Source organism: Pseudoliparis swirei, chromosome 8 (assembly GCF_029220125.1).
Source record: "Pseudoliparis swirei isolate HS2019 ecotype Mariana Trench chromosome 8, NWPU_hadal_v1, whole genome shotgun sequence".
Taxonomy (NCBI): Eukaryota; Metazoa; Chordata; class Actinopteri; order Perciformes; family Liparidae; genus Pseudoliparis; species Pseudoliparis swirei.
In genome coordinates this window covers 15,705,362-15,732,267 of record NC_079395.1, presented here as the reverse complement: position 1 = coordinate 15,732,267, position 26,906 = coordinate 15,705,362, and the positions used below count along the sequence as shown (strand labels likewise).

At 42.7% G+C, this 26,906-nt stretch overlaps 1 protein-coding gene across 6 annotated transcripts; it reads left to right on the top strand.

Moving 5' to 3' along the window:
- The first annotated feature begins 158 nt into the window (after positions 1-158).
- Positions 159-26,385, top strand: kif1ab (kinesin family member 1Ab). Of its 6 annotated transcripts, XM_056420974.1 has the most exons (49): positions 159-243; positions 1,651-1,829; positions 4,197-4,270; positions 4,493-4,672; positions 4,787-4,855; positions 5,106-5,284; positions 5,397-5,508; positions 5,825-5,902; positions 6,026-6,091; positions 6,195-6,212; positions 6,300-6,378; positions 6,473-6,551; positions 7,306-7,448; positions 7,643-7,681; positions 8,777-8,976; positions 9,142-9,221; positions 10,015-10,090; positions 10,186-10,265; positions 10,356-10,462; positions 10,593-10,676; positions 11,225-11,405; positions 11,484-11,556; positions 11,684-11,774; positions 11,878-12,026; positions 12,947-13,125; positions 13,398-13,535; positions 13,638-13,756; positions 13,871-13,956; positions 14,129-14,264; positions 14,375-14,558; positions 15,026-15,116; positions 15,225-15,343; positions 15,449-15,504; positions 15,618-15,726; positions 15,860-15,926; positions 16,138-16,222; positions 16,341-16,446; positions 16,731-16,754; positions 16,908-17,022; positions 17,143-17,276; positions 17,384-17,445; positions 17,553-17,698; positions 18,362-18,556; positions 18,658-18,729; positions 19,582-19,691; positions 20,576-20,695; positions 21,401-21,593; positions 21,696-21,814; positions 22,499-26,385. In XM_056420974.1, exons 2-49 carry the CDS (start codon positions 1,727-1,729, stop codon positions 22,563-22,565), a joined length of 5,172 nt encoding a protein of 1,723 aa, XP_056276949.1. In that variant the 5' UTR covers positions 159-243; positions 1,651-1,726; the 3' UTR covers positions 22,566-26,385. The 6 variants fall into 6 exon arrangements, with proteins under 6 accessions (XP_056276949.1, XP_056276947.1, XP_056276946.1 ...); XM_056420972.1 differs by lacking the exon at positions 7,643-7,681 and having other exon boundaries at positions 8,846-8,976; XM_056420971.1 differs by lacking the exon at positions 7,643-7,681 and having other exon boundaries at positions 18,658-18,702.
- Positions 26,386-26,906: the final 521 nt, after the last annotated feature.

Here is a 26,906-nt window from a genome sequence, read left to right as displayed (position 1 = left end):
CTGCCGCTGCTGACGCTGAGCCGGACTCTCCTCTCCGATACCCCGGCGGATGCTCCATGTATGGATGCGCCAAGCAAAGGGATGCTGTGAGCTGACCAAAGACCGAGAGAGAGAGAGAGAGTGAGATAGACGACAAATACAGGCTGCTGAGGAGATTCAAAAAGGAGGCACCGGAGGATCCGGGCGCTGTTTTGAATGGGCAGAGGATTCAGACCCTGTGATCATCGAGTTTAAGTTGCCGAGGTAAGATACGGCTCCTCGAGGATCTTTCCCCCCGCACATCGTCGGCTCTGATGGGTGTCGTGCCTCGGCGAACACTGCGCGCGTGTGCGTGTGTGTGTTTGTGATCTCGAGGCCTTTTGTAAATAAGGACGCTGCGTCAGGGTGTCTGATTCCGCCGAAGCCGACACTTGGCTAAAAAAAGAAGACTTATAGCCAACCTTAACCACACCTGGACTCAATGCCACACATTATCTGGTACATTGTGTGAATGTCCTTTCGGCTCTCGCGGTGAGCTCCCCTGTGACGCAGTGTGGATGTTCAGTGTCGGTGCCGTCTGTGTTTACGCGGCCTGTCTTTGAGGTGCGGCAGGCGAGGGAAGATGGAGGAGACAATGTTGACATGGCTTATATACATCTGTGCGGTAACACGTCTCCTCAAACGTCATGCGCGTGTCATCCTCGCATTTATCTTTTAGATTCGATATATAATGGCTTATTATAAAGATTTTGAGGAGGAATGGTCTATTTCATCGATTGAGGCAGGGAAGATGGATGTGCGCAGCGCTGCCCTGAAGCAATTATAGACTATACTGTTAAAATCACCCTAAATGATCTGCTCATTAAAAGAGAAAAAAAAATTCAAGCCATCATTTAAGGGTTTGACGAAAATAAAAGTAGGAGGCTTATTGTTATGAAAACAACACGCATTCAGGGATGTGTGTTGTTTTCTTTGGGGAGAAGCAGTTAGCAGATACTGTTTCATCACAGGGCCTTCGGCCTGATACTTGAGGGCAAGGCATGCTGCCCGGAGAATAAGAAGCCATTTTACGGTATAGCAGGGATGCTGATGATCATCTTGCCAAATAATGTCCCTGCAGCATGTTTTAGGAGCCATGGAGTTCAAACTAAGAGGTTCAGGGCTGGACAATGTGTCTCAGTCTTATCTGTTTGGTTCAACTTACAAGGCCCACTCCTTAATATGTCATTATAAAAACAACAGCAGAACATGGATGACTCAAATCCATCCATCCATCCATCATCAATACCACTTATTCTCATTAGGGTCGCGGGGGCGCTGGAGCCGATCCCAGCTGACATAGGGCGAAGGCAGGGGACACCCTGGACAGGCCGCCAGTCCATCGAGGGCACATATAGAGACATACAACCACTCACTCTCACATTCACACCTATGGGCAATTTAGAGATCAATTAACCTGACGGCATGTCTTTGGACAGTGGGAGGAAGCCGGAGAACCCGGAGGGATGACTCAAATCATCATTTCTAAATCTGTATTTTTAGGTATTTGTCCTAATCGAAGGTGTTATGAAATGTACGGTGCAAAACAAAAGCCCTGTTTACATCGGACAGGTTGTTCTGTATGCTACATGTCTCTGCCTGCAGCGGCACTAAAGCCTTCTCGTCTACCAGTGCAGGTGCCAGGTGTGTGTCTGTGTAGCCACACAGAACTTCAGCTCTCCTGCTCACCCGCACACCATCCTGCAACATGGCGGCTTCGGTGAAGGTGGCGGTGAGGGTCCGACCCTTCAACTCCAGAGAGATAGGGAAGGACAGCAAGTGCATCATTCAGATGTCAGGAAACACCACAAGTGAGTTCAAGTCATTTTGTCTGAAGTTAAAAGTCATTTATACTTTAATCATTGGCTTTGAATGTGTTTTGCTTATTGCTACTTCACGACGTTTGAACTTCGCCGTGCAGAGTTCGACACGAGACTTTGAAAGAGGGCACAACACATTCTACACAAAGGGGCAGAAAAGAAAGTGTTCATTTGGATGAATGCATCAACAACTAGAATGGGCACTCGGTAGAGCGCATACCTTCGCATATCACAAGATTGGGCATTGAATTATGAACATTTCGGCATTAGTTGCATGCCAATTGGATACAAATTGACCGCGCTATGGTAAAAAGAAGATTTTGACCTTTTCATGACCTTGACCTTTGACCCGATTGATCCCAAAATCTAATCAAATGGTCCCCGGATAATAACCAATCATCCCACCAAATTTCATGCGATTCGGTTTAAAACTTGTTCTGTTATGCGAATAACACGCATACAAATAAATAAATATATAAATACACGGCGATCAAAACATAACCTTCCGCATTTTCAATGCAAAGGTAAATATGATGCAACACACACTGTGTGTAATCTGTGAAATACCGCAGTGACGTGTAACGTAAAGGATTAAAAACACACTAAAAACAGCTTACTGAAACGTTAAACACTTCATGTTAATGACAGAGAACTCACAGGAGAAAGCGTGCGTTCCGTTAACCTCAGTCACAACATGTTCATCTGCATATTTGAGACTTTCCGATGAAGCAGTCGTCAGGTCCGGTACCTGTACCCAAAGTCGTGGCTTTAGAGCGTGACACCCAGACGTCCTGCTGTTCTCGGATCATGTTCCTGCGACCGACAGTCAGCCGAGTTTAGACATTTTTCTGGGAGGCATGTTTGCCCTGCAGCAACAAGAGAGTAGGCCGGGAGGCATGCATCATGAAGGCAGCCAGAGAAGGAAAACAAAAGCGCCAGTCAGTGTGTGTAGGGCGTAGCGACAGTCGCCGCAGGGACGTAAAGAAGACCTCCTTGTTCTGGTTGAGCCCAGACGCCGGGTCAGCTGATGCAAGTGTGTGTTTGTGTGTGAAAGAGAAAGACAAAGTATGCCAGCTTGTTGTGCTTCTCCGTGTTTTAAATGACCTCATCAGAGCCAAAGATTCAAACTTCACTGACTCCTCATATGGCGGCTCACAGTTGTGCCCTTATATTTTTCGGCATTATGGTCAAACACCTTTGCTCCTGGCTGGGAGCACCTTTCAGCACGATGTTGACGTGTGCCGCTACATTGAAGTGGTCCACAGCGATGCTGTGTATTCGGTTTGCAGCCCAAAGAGCATCGGCTTCTGCTCAGCTCTGGTTTCATATCCTGGGTGCACGTCACCCCTCCCCTCTTTAAAAAAGGATGAGTGGTGCTGCTTTTGTTTCCGAACTGTAATATATAAGTCCTCTCTGGACCGTGTGTGTCCTTCCTCTCTCATGAATGAGGTAGAGGTGGTATTATGAAAAGTATGTCAGGACCACATCTCTCTGATGATGAGGTTTCAACACATTAGATGCTGCTACCAAGAATTAAAAATCATAATATTGACAAATAGCAGCACATGCTTTAAGTTAATTATGGGATTGCATTACTTAATACATGTATTATTCTAAGCATTTCTGTTATTCGTACATGTAAAGTAGAGACCCAGATGTAGATGTTTTTGTATAGTTCCAGTTGAATTATTACCAAAGAGTATAAAAGAGAAATGCACTCTCTCCCCATTGTTTTGATGCATTTCTGCACTCGACTCTTCATAAATTATGTTCTTTCTACAAAGTTCTGCCTTAAACTTGCATTCTCTCTACTGGCCATTAGGAGGCGACTCCTCTGGTTGCAAAAATAAGTCGTATTGTACAGAAGTCTATGAGGAAATTGTGTCAATTCTCGTTGAAAAAAATACCAGTTTGCAACGGATAAAAAGGCCAAACGCAATGCTTCAAAACCGGAGACTACAAACCGACGTGTGGCATCCCGGTTGTCGGTGCTCTTCCTCTATACAGTCTATGTTTGGAGCTTTTGCTCTTTTGCAAAGTTTGTGTTTCCTGTTTCAATGCAACACAACAATAAACACAACTGTCAGTAATTAAGATGACAAGACACAACTTGATTGAAGTGATCATGATGGAAAATAACAGAAAATATTTGCTTAATTAAATTCTTCAATACGTATGTGCTCGGTCAAGGTGCAACGAGACACATGGTGTGTGAGAGAGAATGTGTTGCAGTGACAGAACTCTTTTCACAGTGTGCCTCCTGCCGCCAGTCTGAAACTGGCAGTAAATAAACTGAAATGAAGCAACATGCAGGTCATTAGCGTGACGCCATTTCTGAAGTCTCTATTTGTGTTTCAGCGATCCTGAACCCCAAACAGCCGAAAGAGAACAAGAGCTTCAACTTTGACTATTCTTACTGGTCACACACCACGGTGAGTTTCACTTTGAAACACACGTACTGCTCGTCAGATAAGGAAGCTACGGATTTGCCCGAGATTGCCCCATTAATAATTGATATGAAATAAAATATTGATCAAAGTGTTAGTATTTACCCCCTTGGTGGAAGAAACGTATTTGTCTACGGGAGCGTTTTCAAAACAATGTCTCTGTCATCTTTTCTCTCTTTTCCTGCTGCGCTCCCTCTCTCTCTGCAGCCCGAGGACATCAGCTTCGCCTCCCAGGAGCAGGTGTACAAGGACATCGGGGTGGAGATGCTGCATCATGCCTTCGAAGGCTACAACGTGTGTATATTTGCGTACGGCCAGACGGGAGCGGGCAAAAGCTACACCATGATGGGTCGACAGGAGCAGGACGAGCAGGGAATCATACCTCTGGTAAAAGAGATTACAGCTCTGACCAATAATCAAACACGTAATCCAATCCTCTTTCATCACCTTAAAAAACATCAACAATGCAATCTTTACCACATAAATGACTCTCTCTTTTAGCTGTGTGAAGACCTTTTCACCAAGATCAATTGCAGCAATAACGACAACAACATGGGTTACTCAGTGGAGGTGAGTGTCTTCTATTCCCCCCCGGACGTCTACTTAATGGGTCTGGGGGTAGCTTTTGTACAGTCTAAGATAAATGAAAGGAAAACATAACAAATATTGATGAGGTGCAGCTGGTTTTGTAATTATATTCGTCACGTCAGCTAATCTGAGACTAATTCCCTCGATCTTCCATCTTTTGTTCGCCCTGGAACCGATTAATAACTCGTAAACACACATTTAAAAAACACATCGGGCTGTGTGTCTGCTCCAGGTGAGTTACATGGAGATCTACTGCGAGCGTGTGCGCGACCTGCTGAATCCCAAGAACAAAGCGAACCTGCGAGTCCGAGAGCACCCTCTGATGGGACCCTACGTTGAAGATCTGTCCAAACTAGCCGTCACCTCATTCAACGACATCCAGGACCTGATGGAGTCTGGAAACAAGGCCAGGTAAGCGGAGCGGCGCCGACTCATTCCAAGTGAACGATTCAATCGCTGTAACCAATGATGGACGGAGCAGATGCTGTTTGAGTCCGAACACAGAGCTGTTCCCCTGTTTCAGGACCGTGGCTGCTACCAACATGAACGAATCCAGCAGCCGCTCCCACGCCGTCTTCAACATCATCTTCACGCAGAAGAAACACGACATGGATTCGGAGAACACTTCAGAAAAGGTTCGCACGACAAGCCTATCGCCTTTAGGAATCAGCCGGTCTGACTGATGTTCTTCTGCTTCTCAGACAAACAGATCAATACGTGGAATCGTTTGTATCAGTCTTGTGTCACCACAGAGGCGTCAGAACAGATGCTCCCGAGGCAGGACGTAGTTTACTGCCTTTGATGACCTTTAGTGGAGGCCGTTTGTGGCGTCGTGATCTGAGGAATGTGTTGTTGAATTGATCGATGGCACTTTGCTGCCAGTCCTCCAAGTGCAGTTTCATGTGAAATATGTGAGCTGAGGTGGAGGTTTGATCTGTCGTGTCATCGCAGGTCAGTAAGATCAGCCTGGTGGACTTGGCCGGCAGCGAGAGAGCCGACTCCACCGGAGCTAAAGGAACCAGACTCAAGGTGAGACGAGGACGCCGTGTTTGAGGTGGTTTTAAATGTAATCATGACTGATGGAGCGCAGCATTTCAATAAAAACATATATGAATAGATACATACTCAATTATAATACTCAATCATTTGCAGGAGGGATCTAACATCAACAAATCCCTGACTACACTGGGCAAAGTTATTTCTGCTCTGGCTGATCAGGTATGTTTTAATCACACGTGTCATAGAGAAGACACTGTGACACATTATTTTAATTTGATGTTATCCAAATAACAAACGCTGGCATTTCTCTTCCAACTATCAGGAATCAGCACCAAACAAGGTCAGTAATACTAACATTTGAATTGTCCAATTAAAGACAATATTTAAAGAATATTTAGAGATTACATTGTCCTTATTTTGTGTACAGAACAAGAAAAAGAAGAAGGTGGAGTGTTTCATTCCCTACAGAGACTCAGTTCTGACTTGGCTGCTGAGGGAGAACTTGGGTATACATACATAATATAAACCTTCGTGTTTACAAAAATAAAACACATTTTCTCTGCCAGTTCACCTATTGTCTTACTTTCTGTTGTCTCATAGGAGGAAACTCTCGTACAGCCATGGTGGCTGCCCTCAGCCCCGCAGACATTAACTACGATGAGACTCTCAGTACCCTTCGGTGAGGAAAATGTCTATTACCTCTCTTTTGAAGATCATTAAATCAGACGTGTTTCCCTCCTGGGAATAGCATCTTGAAGATAATGTCAAACTTATACTACACGTCTAACTCGTTCGTAGAAGACACGTTCTGATTTGATCTCGGAGCATTTTCTGCACACATTTGCATATTATTGAGAAGCTTTGTACTGCCGCATTATTTATGTACCTGAACAAATCCCACATTTGCTTTCACTTCCATGTCGGGATACACTCCTCTGCTAATGTCCAACTCTTTGCATCGAAATGAGGCCGGTCCGTATCTCCTAGAAACAAAATAAAATGTACCCGAAACCGTCTACCCCAAATTAAATCAACAGAGGACTGCTACATTCCTGCTGATTAACAAATAGGACTTAGATTAGATAGATTAGATTAGATATTCCTTTATTAGTCCCATAGTGGGGACATTTCAGGATCATAGCAGCGGGTGCACATTAGAGCATTAATACAAAATAAAAATAAAACACAATAACAATACAAAATAGTCATACTAAAATACTAAATATACAGAGGAAACTAAATATATACACAAGGCAGTGACTGCAGCTAATCGTGGGACGCCTAAATCATGATCGCATGTAATGTAATTACAATAGCAGTCTTAACTTACGGTATCTTTTTTGTTATTATTAGCCCATATTGCCATTAATTGATCATTGTAATTCAGTATTGAGAGCGTGAGGAATAATGCTTTATGACCTCCGTCCCTCCAGGTACGCTGATCGAGCCAAACAGATCCGCTGTAACGCCGTGATCAACGAGGACCCCAACAACCGCCTGGTGCGTGAGCTGAAAGAGGAGGTGGCTCGCCTCAGAGACCTGCTGCTGTCCCAGGGCCTCGGAGACATCATAGAGAGTGAGTGTCGCACGGAGAAACGCTCACTCAAAAGCCACACACACACGGATACACACACGTATACACACTCAAACCTGAATTTAGACCCATTGGGCAGTTTTCTTCTGACTGTACATGTAAGACAGAGGATGACAGGTAACCGTGGAGCGTGGGTGTCTCTCACACTCATTTTCTTCTCTCCTCTGTCCTATCAGCGTATCGCTGCAACAGCCCCGTCGTCGCTGGTTTGAAATGTGTGTATAACTCTAGCAAGCCTGCGCTTTGCAACTAATAGAAATGAATCCCGAGCCGTCCTTCCTCCTCCACCAGAGACCTGATTCATATTGCCAAGAGACGATTCGTGAAGTCAATTAAAGTAAAATATATACTTGATTATTTAGAGCAACACAACAATTAGCTATGGTTGCTGTATTAAGTTAGTCTTTTCTCAGGAATTCTGAAAAATGGCGTCCTTTTCCCCCCCCATTTGTTGTAGTTTCCATGGTAATAACTGTTTTTTTCTCCCTAAATCTGGGATGTCCAGCCTCTTAATACTTTTATCTTCCTCACATACATTTTAAATTGGCTTGGATTTTCTAATTCACAGAGAAGCTTTGTTCTGAGATCCTGTAGAAGTTAATTTACGATCTGAAAGCTTCTTTTCTTCTGCACAAAAAGAAAAGCAGACAGAGTCCAAGCGTTGTGTTTCATGAGACTAGTGATGATGGAAGAATACACTGACGGGGAGGACGCCATTTAGGATTGCTGACAAACTCCTTTTCTGCATCGTGGTTCTCTGTGTGGAGCTAATTGAAGCTGTGAGTCAGGTTCTCAGAGGCTTGCATCTCCGGGAGCTGTGCTACCAGAGGCTGTGCTACACACTTTGAAAACATCGGGTCATGCAAAAGATGAAACAACCAACCTCAGGCTGTATTAGGTCACATTGCATTGAAGTGATATTTTTGGTTTTATTTCACTTGACATTCTCATGCTTGCGAGTTTGCCGAGTGTGTCGGAGACAAAAAAAAAGAAGCTTCCGGTCTCTAATTTTCAGTTACTTTGGCATTTTGTGCTCAGTAAGTTTGAGTTCCACATTCTTCTCCGTCTGCGATGGCTTTGGTGAAATGACTTCTGCTTCTTTGAGCCATTATTTGAGCTTTCTCTTCTTTTTTTCTACTTCTTCTCATTGTTCCCCTATTTATTTCCTTTTTTTATTATCTGCGTGCTCCTCTCAATCCCTGATGTCTCTCCTTAATTACCCGGCGTCTGCTCCGTCCATCTGTCCTTCTGTCCTTCCTTCTTTCCTTCCTTCCTTTCTCACTTCCATGCGACGCCTCTCTCTCTGGCAGACCTGTGCGATTACAAGAACTTTGAGAATAATCGCCAGGCTGTCAATCAAAGGGGTGATCTCTCCGCAGTGTCCAATGTCATGACAGGAATGAGTCCCTCCCCCCCGCTCTTGGTCCTGTCCAGTCGCGTCGGGTCCCTCGCCAACCTGCACGACCGCATCTTCAGCCCGGCCAGTGAAGAGGCCATCGAGAGGCTCAAGGTAAGAAGGCTGATGCTGAAATTGTTCAGGAAACGGTGGGTTGGATATGGGCTTGTGGGCAAAGACACAAGGTCAACGTCAGCCTCTGGTTAAATCAAAGATTGAGCAAAGTGAATAAATCCATTTTGTATTATTTTGAGATTTCTCTTTTAATTTTGCCAACAGGAAACCGAGAAAATCATCGCAGAGCTCAATGTGACTTGGGAGGAGAAGCTGCGACGTACCGAGGCCATCCGCATGGAAAGGTCTGACAAACATTCATTCTTCCCCAAGACTTATATAAATTTAACCAACATTATAACAAATTGACTATTCTTTGTCATTTATGTTTTCATTAAACATGTTGATTAGTCATCATTACATTATATGACGAAAGAAACAGCCAAAAAACTAACAAACACTTAAATAAATCAAAATATAACCATGTTTGATAGAGATAGATAAAATAAATCATTATTTATATGCAAAAGATAAATAAAGCACTTCATCATTTGATTATGAATACCATATCATATATATATATATATTAACTAAATAATATAATTATCTTCCTTGATATACACACTTTTTTGCGTCGTTTATAAAATAAAGAAATTAACATGGTAAATGGACTTGTTCAACCCCGTTCACACACTGATGACAGGAGCCATGCGGTGCCACCTGCCCATCAGGACTATTGGAGCAGTCTCACCCCTTCACACCGACGGGGGCGGATGCCCCGCTCTACCTTCTGAAACCCCTTAAATTACCTTCTAAAAATGTCCCTTTGCTTTAAGCCCAGCGTATCATCCATCCAAAGGAAGCATTATCCTTCATCAGCATCACACAGTCAGTAAATTCTGGTTGAGTCTGACGCTTCAATTGATGAAGAATAATTCAAGCGACAGCGGTGGAGCTTTAACAAGTCGTACTTTAGACACTCCTGCTGGTAATGGACTATTTTTCATGGGGGGACCCTTCAGGATGTATTGTGTTGTTGGATTGCGTTACTATACTATCTGTAGCGATAATAGCAACACGAGTGATTGCCTCCTGTAGAGAGGCCCTGCTGGCTGAAATGGGTGTTGCCATGAGAGAAGATGGAGGCACTGTGGGCGTCTTCTCCCCGAAAAAGGTACCAGACTCGTCACCGTTGGCGCAATAATTTTATGTATTTCCAACATCTGTGCAAACACACAAACACATATTTATATGATTACTTCCCTTTAGACGCCTCATCTGGTGAATTTGAACGAAGACCCGCTGATGTCAGAGTGTCTGCTGTATTACATCAAAGACGGCACCACCAAGTAGGGTCTACATTTAAACCAAATATTTAATCCAGATACCGTTCAGTCTCTGTGAATTTGTCTTAATCGTTTCACCTTTCCTTCTCTCAGGGTTGGCCATGAAAATGCAAAGTCTCGCCAGGACATTGTTCTCAGTGGCCATTTCATCAAAGATGAACACTGCACCTTCAGCAGCACCACGGGTCCTGAGGGAGAAGGTACAGGCTGCTCTCTCTTAAGAATACACTGTCAAATACATATTGGGATACTTACATACATATTGAAAAAGAAGCCAACCGAATTGTGTTTGCCTCTGTTGTAATAGCTCTATAATCTTCTCTTGACCAGGATGTGTCATCCTGGAGCCGTGTGAAGGCTCAGAGACGTACGTCAACGGGAAGCTCGTCAGCTCTCCCATTGTTCTGCGATCCGGTACGTGAGACGCTTCACATTATGTCGTCACAAAAGAAAAGTCAGAGTCAGAAAAAGCTTCTCAAGAATTATAGTCTTGACAACATTCATTGACTACAAAGTCCTACTACTCACCCATAAATGCAGAAATGGACATGCAAGAACTCATTACTCCCCAAACCTCCACCCGCACCCTCAGATCTACAAACAGCTCGCTCCCTGACCACCTCAGGGCGACACAGACACTGGACTCTTTTAAGAATGGCCTAAAAACTTTTTATTCAGAAAGGCGTTTATCACTTTTAGTTGACTTTTATGACTTGTTTCAAATATTCCTTTTTTATTACAGTTTTAACTATATGTACTGGCTCTGTGGCACTCTGAGATTCTTGGATGTAGAATGTCTTACAAATGGAATCCATTATTATTATTATTATTATCATTATTATCATCATCATCATTATTATTATTGTTATTATTGTTATTGTTATTATTATTATTATTATTCGATTATTATTATTATTATTATTAACACAGATCTAATCTGTAATTAATGTCTTCTCTTTTAGGGCACCGCATCATCATGGGAAAGAACCACGTGTTCCGCTTCACGGACCCGGAGCAGGCTCGCCTGGAGCGGGAGAAGACGCCGTGCGCCGAGACGCCGGTGGAGCCCGTGGACTGGGCCTTCGCCCAGAGGGAGCTGCTGGAGAAACAGGGCATCGACATGAAGCAGGAGATGGAGCAGAGGTGTGCGGACAGCACGTTATTACTCAATTGCATTTCGTGATATTACTTTTCTAGCATCCAGTTTTGAATCTCTTTCAGGCTTCAGGAGCTGGAAGATCAGTACCGCAAGGAAAGAGAAGAAGCCAGTAACCTGCTGGAACAACAGAGACTGGTGAGGGAGGAGAAATACAGTTTATTTTATATTTACCATTGGAAGTAAATGGCAGCTTCAAATGTGTATTTTTCTGCATAAAGAAGCAACACACTGTTTCTGATTTAGATCATATGTTTTCTTTCAGGACTATGAGAGTAAACTGGAGGCTCTTCAGAAACAAGTGGACTCCCGGTATCTGGATTCTCCTGAGGAAGAAGAGGAACCTGAAGAGGAAGGTGATACTGTCACTTTTTAACTGACTCATCAAAACAATCATCTCTCAATCGGGCTTATATTTTGTCCGACTGTATTCTCATTTCATGTGCCTTTCCTCCTCAGTGGTGTGGATGCTGCGTGAGACCGAGTTGGCTCTGTGGGCTTTCAGGAAGTGGCGTTTCTACCAGTTCACCTCTCTCAGGGATCTGCTTTGGGGCAACGCCATCTTCCTCAAAGAGGCCAATGCCATCAGCGTGGAGCTCAAGAAAAAGGTGGGATGTTTGTTACTTGAAAACACTGTCCTTATTCAGCACTGAAATATTATGCGTCGTGTGCCGTTTTTTATTTAATCTAAGAGTTTTAAGTCGTTTTAGGTTCAAGATAACATTTTCCAAATCTACATCAATACACTGTGACTCAAATCCCTATTTTCTTGTTGAGATGAATCATTCTTTTTTAAGTTAGATTGTCAATATGGCATAATTTTAATGCGATGGTGGTGTAAACTCTTCAGTCCCGACTAGAGGCCGACATCTTATTGAGTGTCGACCACAATGGTTTAGCCCGGTGAGTCATCACAATGTAAAACACTCTGTCTCGTCATCCATCAAATGAAAGGTGAACAGCACAAAGCATTTCTTTCAGCCAAGATGAAACTCTACTGCTTCACGTCTCATCTAGTTTGGGATTTCAATAAGCAGAAAAACAACTGTACTTGCTATAAAATCATTCAGACGTTGCGCAACTGTAGTAATACCTCACTTTAATCGGTGCGACTTGTAAACAGCAGAAAATGCGTTAACGCTATATAGTCGAGAGGTTATTGTCGATTTAAGATGAAACTGACAGAAGGGCGGGAAAAATGCGCCCCAATTACAAATCCGTCTGCGACTTCAGCACCACGGACAGCGAGTCTACTGACGTGTCAGCGATGCTCGTAGAATATTATTCAACAACCGCTGCACTCTTTCTGCCACTTAGGGAACGGAGCGGGGGAGCATTTCAACAAGGGACATGCATTTTGGTCATTTTACTAACAAGGGGGAGGGGATCTCACAAACCATGTCACTCCTCTTCTTCACTGTGGTGTTACCCGGCTTGGGATGTATTTAGCATGTGATGATACCACGATGTGATGCAGTGGCACATACACCGTCCGTCACTGGTGTTTTACGCCCCGTGTCGTCCACAGGTTCAGTTCCAGTTCGTCTTGTTGACAGACACTCTGTACTCCCCCCTGCCCCCCGACCTGCTGCCCTCGAGCGTAGCCAAAGAGAGGGAGAGGCGACCTTTCCCTCAAACCATTGTCGCTGTGGAAGTACAAGACCAGAAGAACGGAGCCACACATTACTGGACTCTGGAGAAACTCAGGTGCAGTGGGTTTATCATTCAAAGTCATTACAGGTTTAACAGCTCATTCCATGACCAAGGTCTGTTTATTCACTCACATCCTATTCATCTGATGTTGAATTAAATTATAAAATATAATACACACAAAAACAAAAAAACTAACCATGGATATGGATACGTGCGTTCTATTAAAGCTTTAATAGAACTTTAACGGTGCCTTTAATCTACCATACTATGTGTTTATATGTTTGAATCTATTTGTTTATCTTTTCTTGTCATGCTGCCCCCTGCAGGCAGAGGCTGGACCTGATGAGGGAAATGTACGACCGCGCTGCAGAGCTCCCCAGCAGCGCCATGGAGGACTGTGACCAAGCCCTGACCGGAGGAGACCCCTTCTACGACCGCTTCCCCTGGTTCCGTCTTGTCGGCAGGTGCGTCGCCTCCCTCCCTCCCGCCTGCAGGCTGTGTTGATTCAAAAACTCTTCTCTTTCTTTTATTGCACAATGAATCATCACGTCCTACCTTGTCCTCAGGGCTTTTGTGTACTTGAGTAACCTGCTGTACCCGGTGCCGCTGGTGCACCGCGTGGCCATCGTCAGTGAGAAAGGAGAGGTGAAAGGCTTCCTCAGAGTGGCTGTGCAGGCCATCTCAGGTACACATACTGGTTGAATATCAGTCCCATCACAGGCAGATGCTGGTGAACGTGTTGTTGTGGCTGTAGAAATCCCAATACAACATCTTATCTCTCTGTTTTGTGCCCATTCAGCTGATGAGGAGGCCCCTGATTACGGCTCTGGTGTGAGGCAGTCAGGCACTGCCAAGATCTCCTTTGAAGACAAGCAGTTTGAGAAGGTACTGGTGATTCAGACTGGTCTTCTCCGACTGTCCTGTACCACTAGTAAAAGTCAAATATAATTTAAGAACGAGTGTTTACAAAAGCAAGCGAGTCGGAATTTGAAGTCATTTCTGAGAGTCAAAATGTGTAAATGGGATCCAGTGCTGATTGTTTTCTAACTGGTTCCAGTTCCAGACCGAGTCGTGTCCCGGTGGCCTCTCCCCATCCAACACCTTCCACGAGGAGCTGCGATTCGTGGAGGGCGAAGGAGAGAGCTCAGAGATAGGAATCTCTGCCGATGAAGTCAACAACAACAACTGTCCAGGTGAGGTTTACCCTGATGTTCGCGCCACACCACGGCTGAAACAAATGTTTTATTTAAAGTTAGATTCATTTGAAAAGTCGTAATATCGGACGCGTGTGTTTTCTGTGTAGCCGTGGTAGAGGCTCCCCGCAGCCCGGTGAAGAGTTCAGGTCTGGGTCTGGATCTTCCTCTGGACCTCTCCCCGGAGAAAGCGCTGTCCCACCTGAAGATCGGCAGCACCTTCACCTTTAGAGTCACCGTCTTGCAGGCCTCCAGCATCTCAGCCGAGTACGCCGACATCTTCTGCCAGTTCAAGTGAGTTTCAAGAAAGTCCTGGGAACAATATCAGGGTTCGTACGGTCATGGAAAACCTGGAAAAGTCATGGAATTCTAAAATGGTCATTTCCAGGCCTGGAAAAGTCATGGAAAAAAATTAAATCATAAAAGTTTTGGAAAAGTCATGGAAATTTGTTATAATCACATGTTGATTTACGCCGAGTTTGAAATAATTAATATGTTTTTTAAAGAAAGACGCTCAAAATACAAGCCGGCATTTTCTAAAATGTTCATGTTTATACCGAGATTTCAGTTTGGTCATGGAAATTTGGTTTAAAGTCTTGGAAAAGTCTTGGAAAAGTCATGGAAATGCATTGGTCAAAATGTGTAGGAACCCTGAATATGGTTTATCCAAATGACCAGTCTGCATGGTGGTCAGCCTGATGGTGCACAGGGAGAGCAAAGGGAGCTCCGTCTTATATATTTATTATTTTGACTTCTTTTAGCTTCATCCACCGGCACGACGAAGCTTTCTCCACTGAGCCGCTGAAGAACACGGGCAGAGGACCTCCGCTCGGCTTCTACCACGTTCAGAATGTAAACAGTGGACCTGACGTTCACATCCATATTATTAGAAAACATTCCTGACTACAAATGGTTTTCTCCAGGCTGTGTTTGAGTTGTATTTCCTGTCTCCTCTGTCAGATCACAGTGGAGGTGACAAAGTCCTTCGTGGAGTACATCAAGACTCAGCCCATCGTCTTCGAGGTGTTTGGCCACTATCAGAAACAGCCTTTCCCTCCGCTCTGCAAAGACCTGATCAGGTCAGGAAGCTTTCATTCCCGCCAGCCGGTGACTGCTTGTGACGGGATATTTTCATATGGAAAGAACGCCTCCTCACGTTTGGTTTCTTTGACTTGTCGTCTTAGTCCGCTGCGGCCCTCTAGGAGGCAGTTCCCCCGGGTGATGCCCTTATCCAAACCAGGTGAGCAGTGACATGTGCTGAGCCTGAGAGTACAGCAAGTCTTCATTTATTCACGATTACAGGCTGGTTTACTCTGCTTAGCACATTCATCTTCTCTCTCTTCGTTCCCCCAGTGCCGGCCACAAAGCTCAGCACTCTGACCCGCTCCACCGCCGGACCGTGTCACGCCAAATACGACCTCATGGTCTTCTTTGAGATCTGTGAGCTGGAAGCTAACGGAGAGTGAGTTTATGGCCGAGTTTCGTAAAGCAAAGAACATAGTCGATCGTAATCTCAGATTCTACAGTGGATGTTATCATCTCTGTTGAGAGTTGAGGAGTAACATTCAACACATTGATTATTTTCTTCTCCATAGCTACATCCCAGCTGTTGTTGACCACAGAGGCGGGATGCCCTGTCACGGCACGTTCCTCTTACATCAGGTCTGACACCAAATCCCCAGTTTCATATTCATATACTCTACAGAGGGAGTGTTGAATTAGCTGTTATTGATAGCTTTGGAAAAATCACTTTCTAGAATTTCTTGTTATCCAAACATTTGGGAAATCATTTTGAACTTTTAATAGAAGTGTTAAGGTTTAAAAACCTGTCGAATGTAATTAAGTTATGCTTTATCTTCCCCCGACTCGATAGGGCATCCAGAGGAGGATCAACGTCACCATCGCTCATGAAACAGGAAATGATATTGATTGGAAAGAGGTGAAGGAGCTGGTCATTGGTGAGTGACAATTCAAAAAATACATTTGGGCCTAATTGGTTAACTTTTTGAGGGAGGAAATGTTCAAAGGTTCAGTTTTTCTCACCGGATTGATCCCATCATAACTCGTTGACTTCAGGCCGTATCCGAAACACACCGGAGGCTGATGAGACCATCATCGACCCCAACATCCTTTCCCTCAACATCCTGTCTTCTGGATACTTCTGGCCCAAACACAACGACAAGTACACACTTTAGACTGATCTTTAATTTACTGAATGCTTCTTTTCTATCTCTCTCTGTGTATTTACTATTTCACAACAGTTACTTCTATGAATTACTGACCACATCTATATTGTAAAGCCAGACCAGTGGCTTTGGTTAACATGTGCCGTTTATAACCAGATGCTGTTTGGCTTCAATGCTTCTTTTCGTTTGCATGGTTTGTTTTGCTGAGTGAAAACTTTTAACAGCTGCAGTTAAAAGTTTCTAACTCGTGTCCTGTTTCTCTAACCGTTGCTAACGCCAGCATCTCCTTGGGAGTTGATCATAGGTATAAATGTCAATAATTTAATTTTAAATCTTTTTCATCAATTATTGTTTCTGAGAACAAAATGGTGAATTGCTCACAGGCTTTTCATGAGGTTGTCACTTGTTTTTTCTTTTCTTCAAATATGCAAATGACTGTATGTTCTTCACATTGCAGAACTTTCTACCGGTTTGAGGCAGCGTGGGACAGCTCCATGCACAACTCTCTGCTTCTGAACAGAGTCACTCCCTACGGGGAGAAGATCTACCTCACCCTCTCTGCCTATGTAGAGGTACCAAGACTGTAGACTAAAACTTTGCTGAGCAGAAATGCTTGTTTCAAACCAAGAGCGATTCAGCCAATTCATAACCGGACCCTTCTGGATTCTGATTGGTTGCTGTCTCATATTTAGATGGAGAACTGCACTCAGTCAACAGTGATCACCAAAGACTTCTGCATGGTGTTTTATTCCCGTGATGTGAAGCTGCCGGCCTCTCACTCCATCAGAAACCTCTTCACCACCGGCTGCCTCCGGCCCTCTGAGAGGTACCGAGTTATGGACATAAAGTCTGAATCTTACACAGATGTTAGACTATCTCTCTAAGAAACGTGCTTCATGACATTGGCAGTTAAACTTATTTCATCTCTCTTAGTAACCGTGTCACTGGAGTCTACGAAGTCATTCTTTGCCATGTGGCGGACAATGGAAGTCCAGGTGAGACAGAAATCAAAGAAAATATTCAGAAGGAATTACGATAGCGTTTCCTTTTCAACTAGAATTAGTGTTTTGGTTTAAAATACTCGACATCTTTTTTTCTTCAGGCATGCAGCGTCGTCGCAGGCGTGTGCTGGATACCTCTGTGGCATACGTCCGAGGAGAGGAGAACCTGGCGGGATGGAGGCCTCGCAGCGACAGCCTCATCCTGGACCACCAGTGGGAGCTGGAGAAACTCAGTTTACTGCAGGAGGTCAGTTTGTTGACTGAAAAGATCAATGACGTTGGAGTCCATTATGTTTTTTTTTGAGCCTCACAAAAGTTTGATTCCAGCTGAGCTTATGACTAGTCACCAACATGTCCTGTTACAACCACCCATATCCAGAATCATCACCTTTTCATGAGAAAGCCAACCATGTTCACAGCTTTTCCCTGGAAAGGGATGAAGTGTACGATGGGTGGACTACACAATGACATCACTCGCCCTTCAAATAACCCCAATCTTGTGAACATGTATTCAAACCAGGTGTTTTAGATGTAAAATGAAAAAATGAAAGCAATATTTTCAGTAAATGTGTGTTAAAGTACCGTTTTAAATTAAATATTGTCATGCTACAGAGATCTCCTGGTCTACACATCATGTTCACACAGTCTGGTACAGATCCCCTCAAACATCACACCATAAATATTTGAATATCTTTTTCAATGAAAATGAGAATGATGATGTAAAATCAGTCAAGATGATTGTGATTTGATATTTTTCTACATCTAATTTCTATTTTGAAATCGTGAACAAAGGCATGTGGAGTGAATCTTCGATGCATTCATCTTGTCCCAACAATGTTCCTCCGTGTAACCTGTAGTACTCCACATCCGCACCACAGCCGTTGAAGTCGTCCTGTGCTCTTGTTTTTAGGTGGAGAAGACCCGGCACTACCTGCTGCTGAGGGAGAAGCTGGAGGCGACTCTGCTGGCGGGACAGGATGCGCTCTACAAGAGCAGCGACATCATCGATTTTGCAAAGAGTCCCGTCCTCAGCCACAGCCACAGCCCCGGCAGCGGCTCCGCCCTCGACAGCCCCACCCAGAGGCAGAGGGAGCTGGCTGCCAAGGTGACCCCAGGAAACACTTCTCACTTGATTTTTTTTATTTTTTCAATCAGTTGCAGTTTTCATTCAACATCATCTGTCTTACACTTTTTTTTCCTTTCCAGTGTCTGCGTCTGCTAATGCACACCTTCAACAGGGAGTACAGCCAGGTGAGCAGCAGTGCCAGTGAGAGCAAGGTGAGCCCCAGCCTAGGCCCTCTAACCCGGCCCGATAACCCTCTGAACCTTTAGCGCTTACCGCTGATATGTAGGCCCCACTCTGCATTATTCAGTCTTTCATTACTTTTTCTTTCTTTCTTTCTTTCTTTCTTTCTTACCCCATCCATTTTCAAATCACTCTGTTTTCTTAACCTTACCTCTTTATAATCACTCAGTAGACCGGGGTTAAATATTAATATCACAAATAAAAACTTCTTCAGCTTCAACAAAAAAACTTTTGTTGACTCAGGTCTATACTGCAGATTAAAAGTCATGCATCCTATATGTAGGCCCCACTCTGCCATTATTCAGTCTTTCATTACTTTTTTTTCTTTCTTTCTTTCTTTCTTTTTTTCTTTCTTATCCTATCCATTTTCAAATCACTCTGTTTTCTTAACCTTACGTCTTTATAATCACTCAGTAGACCGGTGTTAAATATTAATATCACAAATAAAAACGTCTTCAGCTTCAACAAGAAACATTTTGTTGACTCAGGTCTACTGCAGATTTAAAGCCATGCATCCTAACTCCCCCCCCCCCCCACTCCCTTCCCCACATGTCCTATTTAACATGTTAATCAGCAAGGGGCTCTTAGATAATGAGGATTAAAATAGTGAAGAGATGTTTTTTACAGTTCAATGCAAGAAAATGACAAATATTCTGATCGGATTGTTTTCTGAATGCACGTCTGTTGTTTGTGCTTAATTGTTTGGCGGTATGTTTTGTCTGTACCTTTGTTTGTGTGTGTGTGTGTGTGTGTGTGTGTGTGTGCTTCTCCATGCATGATTGGTTGTGAACGTGTTGCTGTGTGTGTGATTGTGTGTGTCTTAGCTTTCGGAGATGTCTGCATCGCTAATGAGCGACTGCTCCTCGCCTGGACTGAGCACGCTCACTCCATCCTCCACCTGCCCCTCACTGGTCGAGGGAAATTATGACATTAGGTATGTGAATACACAGTATACGCAGTATAAGTTTAATACTATTAATTTGTCCTGTTTTAGATACTTTGCTGCACTGTGCCTGAGAAGATGAATAAATTCAATGTTGTTTTTCAAGAACAGATTCAGTTGTTATCAAATGATAACAGATACATATCCTTTGATTACAGCGACTTCTTTGTGGATGCAGTAAACATTTTGTCTTTGTCACCAAAATACAACAACTTTGCTTAAATTTTCCTAAATTTACTCGAAATAACAAACATTGTTATTGCTGCCGCTGTACGTTTTCGTCCAGCAAAAGTTTATCTTATTATGCTAAATGTTTCAGTTTGTGATCTTATTACTATATAAAAATGTAAAACATATTGATATCAGGTCCTGCATTCAAAATCTTACTTAAAGTAAAACTAAATCAGCAAAATATGCTTGATATCAGAAGTCCTCATGAAGCAGATTAGCTCAATTCAAAGTGTTTTATTATTATGTATAACATATTATTTTATTATTTTTGCTGATGCAGTAAGCATTGTTTTAATGTTGTAGCATGACGACTTGGAGCCGATTTATGCAACTGGGTCATTTAATCTCTTATAATATATAATATTCTACAGACTGGTTAGGTTTTTTATAATCAGTTTATATATAATAATAAGAAACCAGAATCTACAGCCGTCAAATTAATCTAGCAAATGTAAATAAAACGTAATGGAGTGAAAATAGTCGCAAAAAAAATGAAAAATACTTATCTAAAGAGCCGCCACTCATCGCTAAGATAGTGTACCATCTTAGAACATGTTTTCCTTTGTAGTGAATTGAAGTGCGATTTACAGGCCGAGACTTTGAATGAGTGAAACCGTGTTCCTTCCGTTGTTTCTGTCGTGTAGACACACTGAACCCAGCTCAGGAGCGTCCACACCAGACCTGGACCCGTACAGCCCCGTGGACCGGAAGAAAGCTCTGAGAGGGTGCACCTTTGTCCCTGAAATACAGGAGATACGTGTCAGGTCAGACCATACACACACACACACACACACACACACACACACACATGGCCTGATCCTTGCTTATCCTCTCCGTCGCAGCATATCTTCTATCTTAACTCACATATCTTATTTCCCGCTGCGCTGCATTCCTATATGATGCCTAATGAGGCGGCCATGTCACAGAGGTTATCAAGAGTAATGTCTTGTGTAAGGCCTCGGCGACCGTGTACATGTGTCATGGGTTGACATTTAGTGAGATGAACATGTAGCAGCAGCGGTTAGCTTATCTAATGAAGGGTAACACCATCCAGGGAGGCGGGGCTTTGCCTGGAAACTGAAGGTCACCCCCTGGAAAAATGTCAGCGTATTATTGGTATGGAACTAAAATAAATACTTTCAACATGACAACCTTGTTTAAGTCCCTGAAACACAGTTTCATCAGGCTGATGAATACATTTCAATTTATTTTGGGACACTGATTGTTTCTCTGACATCAGTAAAGTGTTTGGATAGTGAGAAAGCAAGAGTAGTTAAAACAACATTAGTGAGACGCATATGAACACTCACTTCTCTGTGTCAGTGTAAAGGTTACATTCCTCGAACACACACACACACACACACACATATTTCTAAATTGCAAACTCTGCTGTTTTGGTTTGGCGGAACGAGCATCACTTAACAGAAGAGTTTTATTGATTTAGTCTAAACATTAATATTGATTTACAGCCCCATCGTGTCAAAGAAGGGTTACCTGCACTTCCTGGAGCCCCACACCAGCGGCTGGGTGAAGCGCTACGTGGTGGTGCGGCGGCCCTACGTCTACCTGTACCGCAACGAGAGGGACAACGTGGAGAGAGCTGTCATCAACCTGTCGTCTGCCAAGGTGGAATACAGCGAGGACAAACAGACCCTACTGCGGGTACGACTCGGCTTCCTTTGAATAGCAAAACTGAGTTTTAGACAAATTAATAAACAGTAGCCCACTGAACTTGAACTAACGGAGCTGACCTCATGTCTACAGACACCCAACACGTTTGCTGTGTGCACTGAGCATCGTGGGATACTGCTGCAGGCCACCAACGACAAAGAGATGCACGACTGGCTGTACGCTTTTAACCCTCTGTTAGCCGGCACCATCAGGTGAGTGGCGGAGAGACCGTGAAGAGGAAATCCACCTGAAACGTCATGGAAAACTCTTTAAAATACCTATTCAGTCTCTCACTTGACATTTTAAATATAACTGCGGTAGCTCTTTTCTATAGGTCGTGTCGTTTTATGAAGTTGTCCTATAAAGAAATGTTGATGTAACTGTTACTATTTATAACTGTTCTATGTAATTTGATAGAATGACTAAAAATGCCAATCAGTGACCCGGATCAGCTGTTCCCAACAAAGTGATAGTGTGAAAGGTGATGGTTTCTGTGAGGACATGAGGTCTGAGCACTTTAACCAAAAACTGATCATTTTACCCGAGTTATTTCATTTGAAGGGTTTTTAGAAGCGGGTTGAAGAGTTCAAGTATACTTCACAAGCACAAAAACAAAATCAGAAAAACTAATAATGTGTTTTAACAGAAACATGTGGTGGCTTCACATACGTCTCATCTCTTGAGGCGTCCTGACCTGCAGGTCAGCTCGATATCCAACCAGTGAAAATCATCTAACTAAACAAACAATTAACTATATAGTTCACTTCCCTCAAATAACTTTATTTTGTCTTTTCAGAAAACTTCATGGGAAATTACCACGAATGCTTTAGAAATATTAAGAAGCTAAATTTTTTTGTATGTGACTTACTTCCCCTTTCCTCCCCCTCTCTCTTCAGGTCAAAGCTCTCCCGGAGAAAGTCGGTCCAGTCGGTCCGGTCGGTCCCGTCTGCGATGAGGATGTGAGAGGTGAACCGGCCTGGTGGAAGACAACAAACATACAAAACAATACAATCTAAAGGCTCAACTCAGAATCCTGCTCTAATGAACATAGGCCATATAAACAAACTTATACATAAACCACCTAAATAACCCGCTATGTGACAACTGTCCCACTCGATCGCTCATCCCTAAATCCAAACAAACTGTCTTTTCTCTCTTTTTTAAGTCGCCACCTTAAAACCCTGCATGGTGTGCTCCCTCCTGACCTTTAGAAGAAACATAAGACAAACTAACTACCCAGACCTGTTAATACACCTGGTGGGCGTTGGGACTCGTTTTCATCAGCTTTTATGTATACCTCTGTTGTCTGTAAGCCAGTTCCCTGTAGAGAGTGTGTGTGTGGTCAGTCCCTCCTTGATTCCTAGTAACTGAAAACAAGTCCCATTTTAAATCAGCCATTCATTTATTTTCAATGAGGGGGGAATTGCCAACATCAAATGGGACGTTTGGCTTTCGAGAGTTGTGTAAAGTGCAGCGGTGATCGCTCCATACAACCATCATACAGTGTACATTACCTCAGTTTGGATTGGCTGTGTGCTCGACACAGCATAGAGTGTGTGTTGCACTGCACAGGTTTCAGAGAGCAAACAGATCAGTCATTTTAACCTTGAAGTAGCGTGAAGGATTTGTTCAGACAAAATGGTACTTTGTTGTTCCGGTGTCGTCATTTCTTTAACTGATTCCAAATTAAGGCAGATTAAGGAAAAAATAATCCATTATCAGGAGGAAAAATTTATTCTCGTTATCTGCTTCTTTTTTTGTTGTTATTTATAATCCCTTGTTCGTAGAACCACGATGGAGAAGTTTATTTATTGTTGCTATAGTAGGTTTTCCTGCACTGTTATTTATTTGTGACAGGACTACTGACCCGTTTTGTTGCATGGCACTTTATTATCTGTATTGAGTTTATGTATTGTATCATTTACTCAGTTATTTTGACCAAAGCTATTTTTTTATTTCCTTGTAAATCGTTGTCCAATGGGCTGCTGTGTTCGCAAATATTTAGGATGTTAGAGAAATAGTTTGCTATATTGGGTAAATATTCTTTGCTTTCTTGCCGAGAGTGAGATGAGAAGATTAATACAACTGAATGATACAGGTACTGTGATAATATATCAAGGTATTCGGTGTAAAATATTAAGATACAAACCTATTGCACTAAAAACGTATCAATTAAACCTAAATTAACCCACGATGTGTTACATGATGAATAGGCTACTCCAGGAGGACAGCTGTTCTGTATGTGGCTAGTTTAAAGGTACAGTGTGTGGCATTTAGGGGGATCCGTCAGATATGGAAAATAATATTAATTATAATAATAATAAGTATGTTTCCTTTATTGTATAATCACTTGAAAATAGGAACTGTTGTGTTTTTGTTACCTTGGAATGAGCCTATTATGTCTACATATGGAGAAGGCCCTCTTCATGCAGTCCGCTAAATTGGACCGCCATGTTTCTACAGTAGCCTCGAAGGGACAAACCAAACTCAAGCTTCGGGTTTTTTTCGCGTTTTTCACGTTTTTTGTTGTTGCTGTGGCCACCACAATTAGAACACTTGGCACACGGGAGACGTTCCAGTTGGTTGAAATCTGCAACCTCACCGCTAGATGCTGCCAAATCCTCCCCACTGGCCCTCCACCTGTAATCAAATAAGCACTTATTCTGTCTGTCATGGGCCAGCAGAGTCGCCACAGTAAACACGTTTACAATTTAAGTCTCATCTAGTAGCGAAACGGAAAGTTGTAATTGACCAGGGACCTGAAATCTGTTGAAGGTTGCTTTGAGTGGGCAAAAGCGTTGTCCATGCACCAGATAGTGCCTCCCTTTTTTTTCCCACCTCTGTTTCTTCTCTCCCTACCTGCGTCGTCTTTAACATCTAAAGTTAGCTACACGTGTCCGAGATTAACTTTTATTTAGAGTAAAAGTAGATGCTGTGAATCTTTTTTTTATATCGATGATCTGTGTCAATGTTTTGAAGAGTGAATATTATCAATGATGCTATAGAGTACGTTGGTATCGCCTGTAATAGCACAGCGTATACATCTCATTATCATCTGTAAATGTTGCATTTAAAAGCAATCCCCCTCTTAGCTTCTGTACTGTAGCTGCTCGTCTAGCTAGTTGACAGCGTGGTGCTTGTGTCAGGAACCAGTAGAGGACGACCAGCTTGGTGTTGTTATGACTTCAATCTCCAGGGACGGTTTCTAGATGCTTTTACACACTGTGTGTTATTTTGCATGATACCAAGATGACCCCAAATGTTGTTTTGAGATCAATGTTATTTTCAGGAAAAAGGTTATAAAAAATGGAGAGAACCTTTAAGGGCAACATCATTTAGATTTTCTATTGTATATTTTGCATTTAAAAAAGATATTTTCTGCACCTTCTTCTTTCGTAACTCAAAGACGTGGTCAGCCAACCATTTCGTCTCTCTCTCTTCTTTCTTGTCTGATAATTTTATTATTATTAATAAAACCTGATTTATAATCAGATTACTGAACGTATTCAGGACTGAACGCCACAGGCCAACCAACCTGTTGAGCAACGCATCCTAATACTCATACAACCTGATAAAAATGTGACTAATAAAAGGTCATATTTCACATTTTACTTTGTTGCTTCGTAGGGTTTCTTTGATTTTGAAAATGATAGACTGTGGGATTACACAACTTATTTTTGGGTCATTTTGGTATAATCAACTTTGTTGCTTATAGATACCTATATATAAATAAATTAATATATATATACACACACACACTGTATGTTGTCTGCTGAAACAGAAGACACATGGTAAAGTTTTATTTATAAAGATTAGAAGAATGGATTCATTATGGTCTTAAAGTATATTGCACTCATGCACAAGGCATCTTTATTTAATAGGATTTTGTATGATGATGTTTTAAGAATGTATGAAAATACTGCTTTGTGTTTTACGACCCTGTCCCGAACGGAGAAGATTAGATTCTGACAACATGTTTGCTTCAGCAATCAAACCAACAACTCTGAACCAAATCACGTTTTTTGTTTGTTAAGTTTTGTGTACAACTGGCCGATGACTCGCAATGCTTCCAGCCCTTATAGTTTAACTGTATCATGTTTTAAAAAAAGAGACAGCTTTGATGCACTGGCCAATAATTGTTGAAAGGTTGATTCATTTATATTTGGCTGCATTTGAACTATCACGCTCTGGATCTAAGCATGCAGGTCCGCTTCTCTTCTGCTGTCTGCTGCCCCTCTCTCCTGCCTTACCGCTTGCTAATGACAATAGCGTCCCCCCCCTCGACCCCCCCTGAAGTGCTGCTTGTAAAGTATTGTCATTCATGAACCTCGTAAGGACTAACTGGAAACCTTCCTCTCGGCTCTGTCTTGTATATAAAAGGAGATTTTCTGTGTTGGGTCTCATCACACAGATGATATTAACTCTCTTCCTCTATCCTAAAATGAAAACGAATAACTGGCCTGCTGCTTTGTCAAGGGTCACCCCAGAGTAAAGAGTGCTGATCAGGGATCAGTTTTGCACATTTCAGCTCAGTGTCGGTGAGGTGGCCATGGTGGACCGGGTAGAATCTACCCGGTAGATGATCCCAGGTCTGCCACTCTTGCTCTGAGCTGCTTGACAGAAGCAGGAACAGGTCTAAGCCTGTGATGAAGTCCTAATCTCAGTGCTCACGTTTATCTTTTGAGTGTTCTGGAGTTCTTTATCATGTCTGTGGACACGTAACAACAATTGTCAAGAAAAAATTAAGGCGAATAAATAAATGAGTGTTGAAAATTATGCAACATCTGAGTGTGATGTGTTTCATTGTTGCCTTTATCAATTTGTGTAAATGCATTATCACACGATATGGCGCACAGGACACCTCGTATTATGATGGATGGACGACGAGATGTTTGCATTTTAACGCTTATTAGAATTATGCAGCGCTGTAGTGCATGCAAAAAAAAGCTATATTAAAAGCTTATTTCTCAAAAATAATATTAACCCTCCAAATTGACCCGTTTCAAAGTTTGAAAATCTAGGAAAAATACTTCTAAGTACTCTTTCTGTATAAAACTTCTTCTGCTTACTTTATTTAGTGTAATCAACGTAAAAAAAAAATACAAAAAAAAAATGTATTTGCAACCCCCCCCTGCAGGTATATATATTACATTTAGCAGGCGCTTTTATCCGGCGACTTTACAACGAACACAAAACAACCATTTTACACAAACAGAACAAACTAAAACAAGAATACAGCAAGTAAGTAACATTTCAACAACTAAGAAAACATACTATCAAGTGCTAAGTAAGTGCTATCCAAAC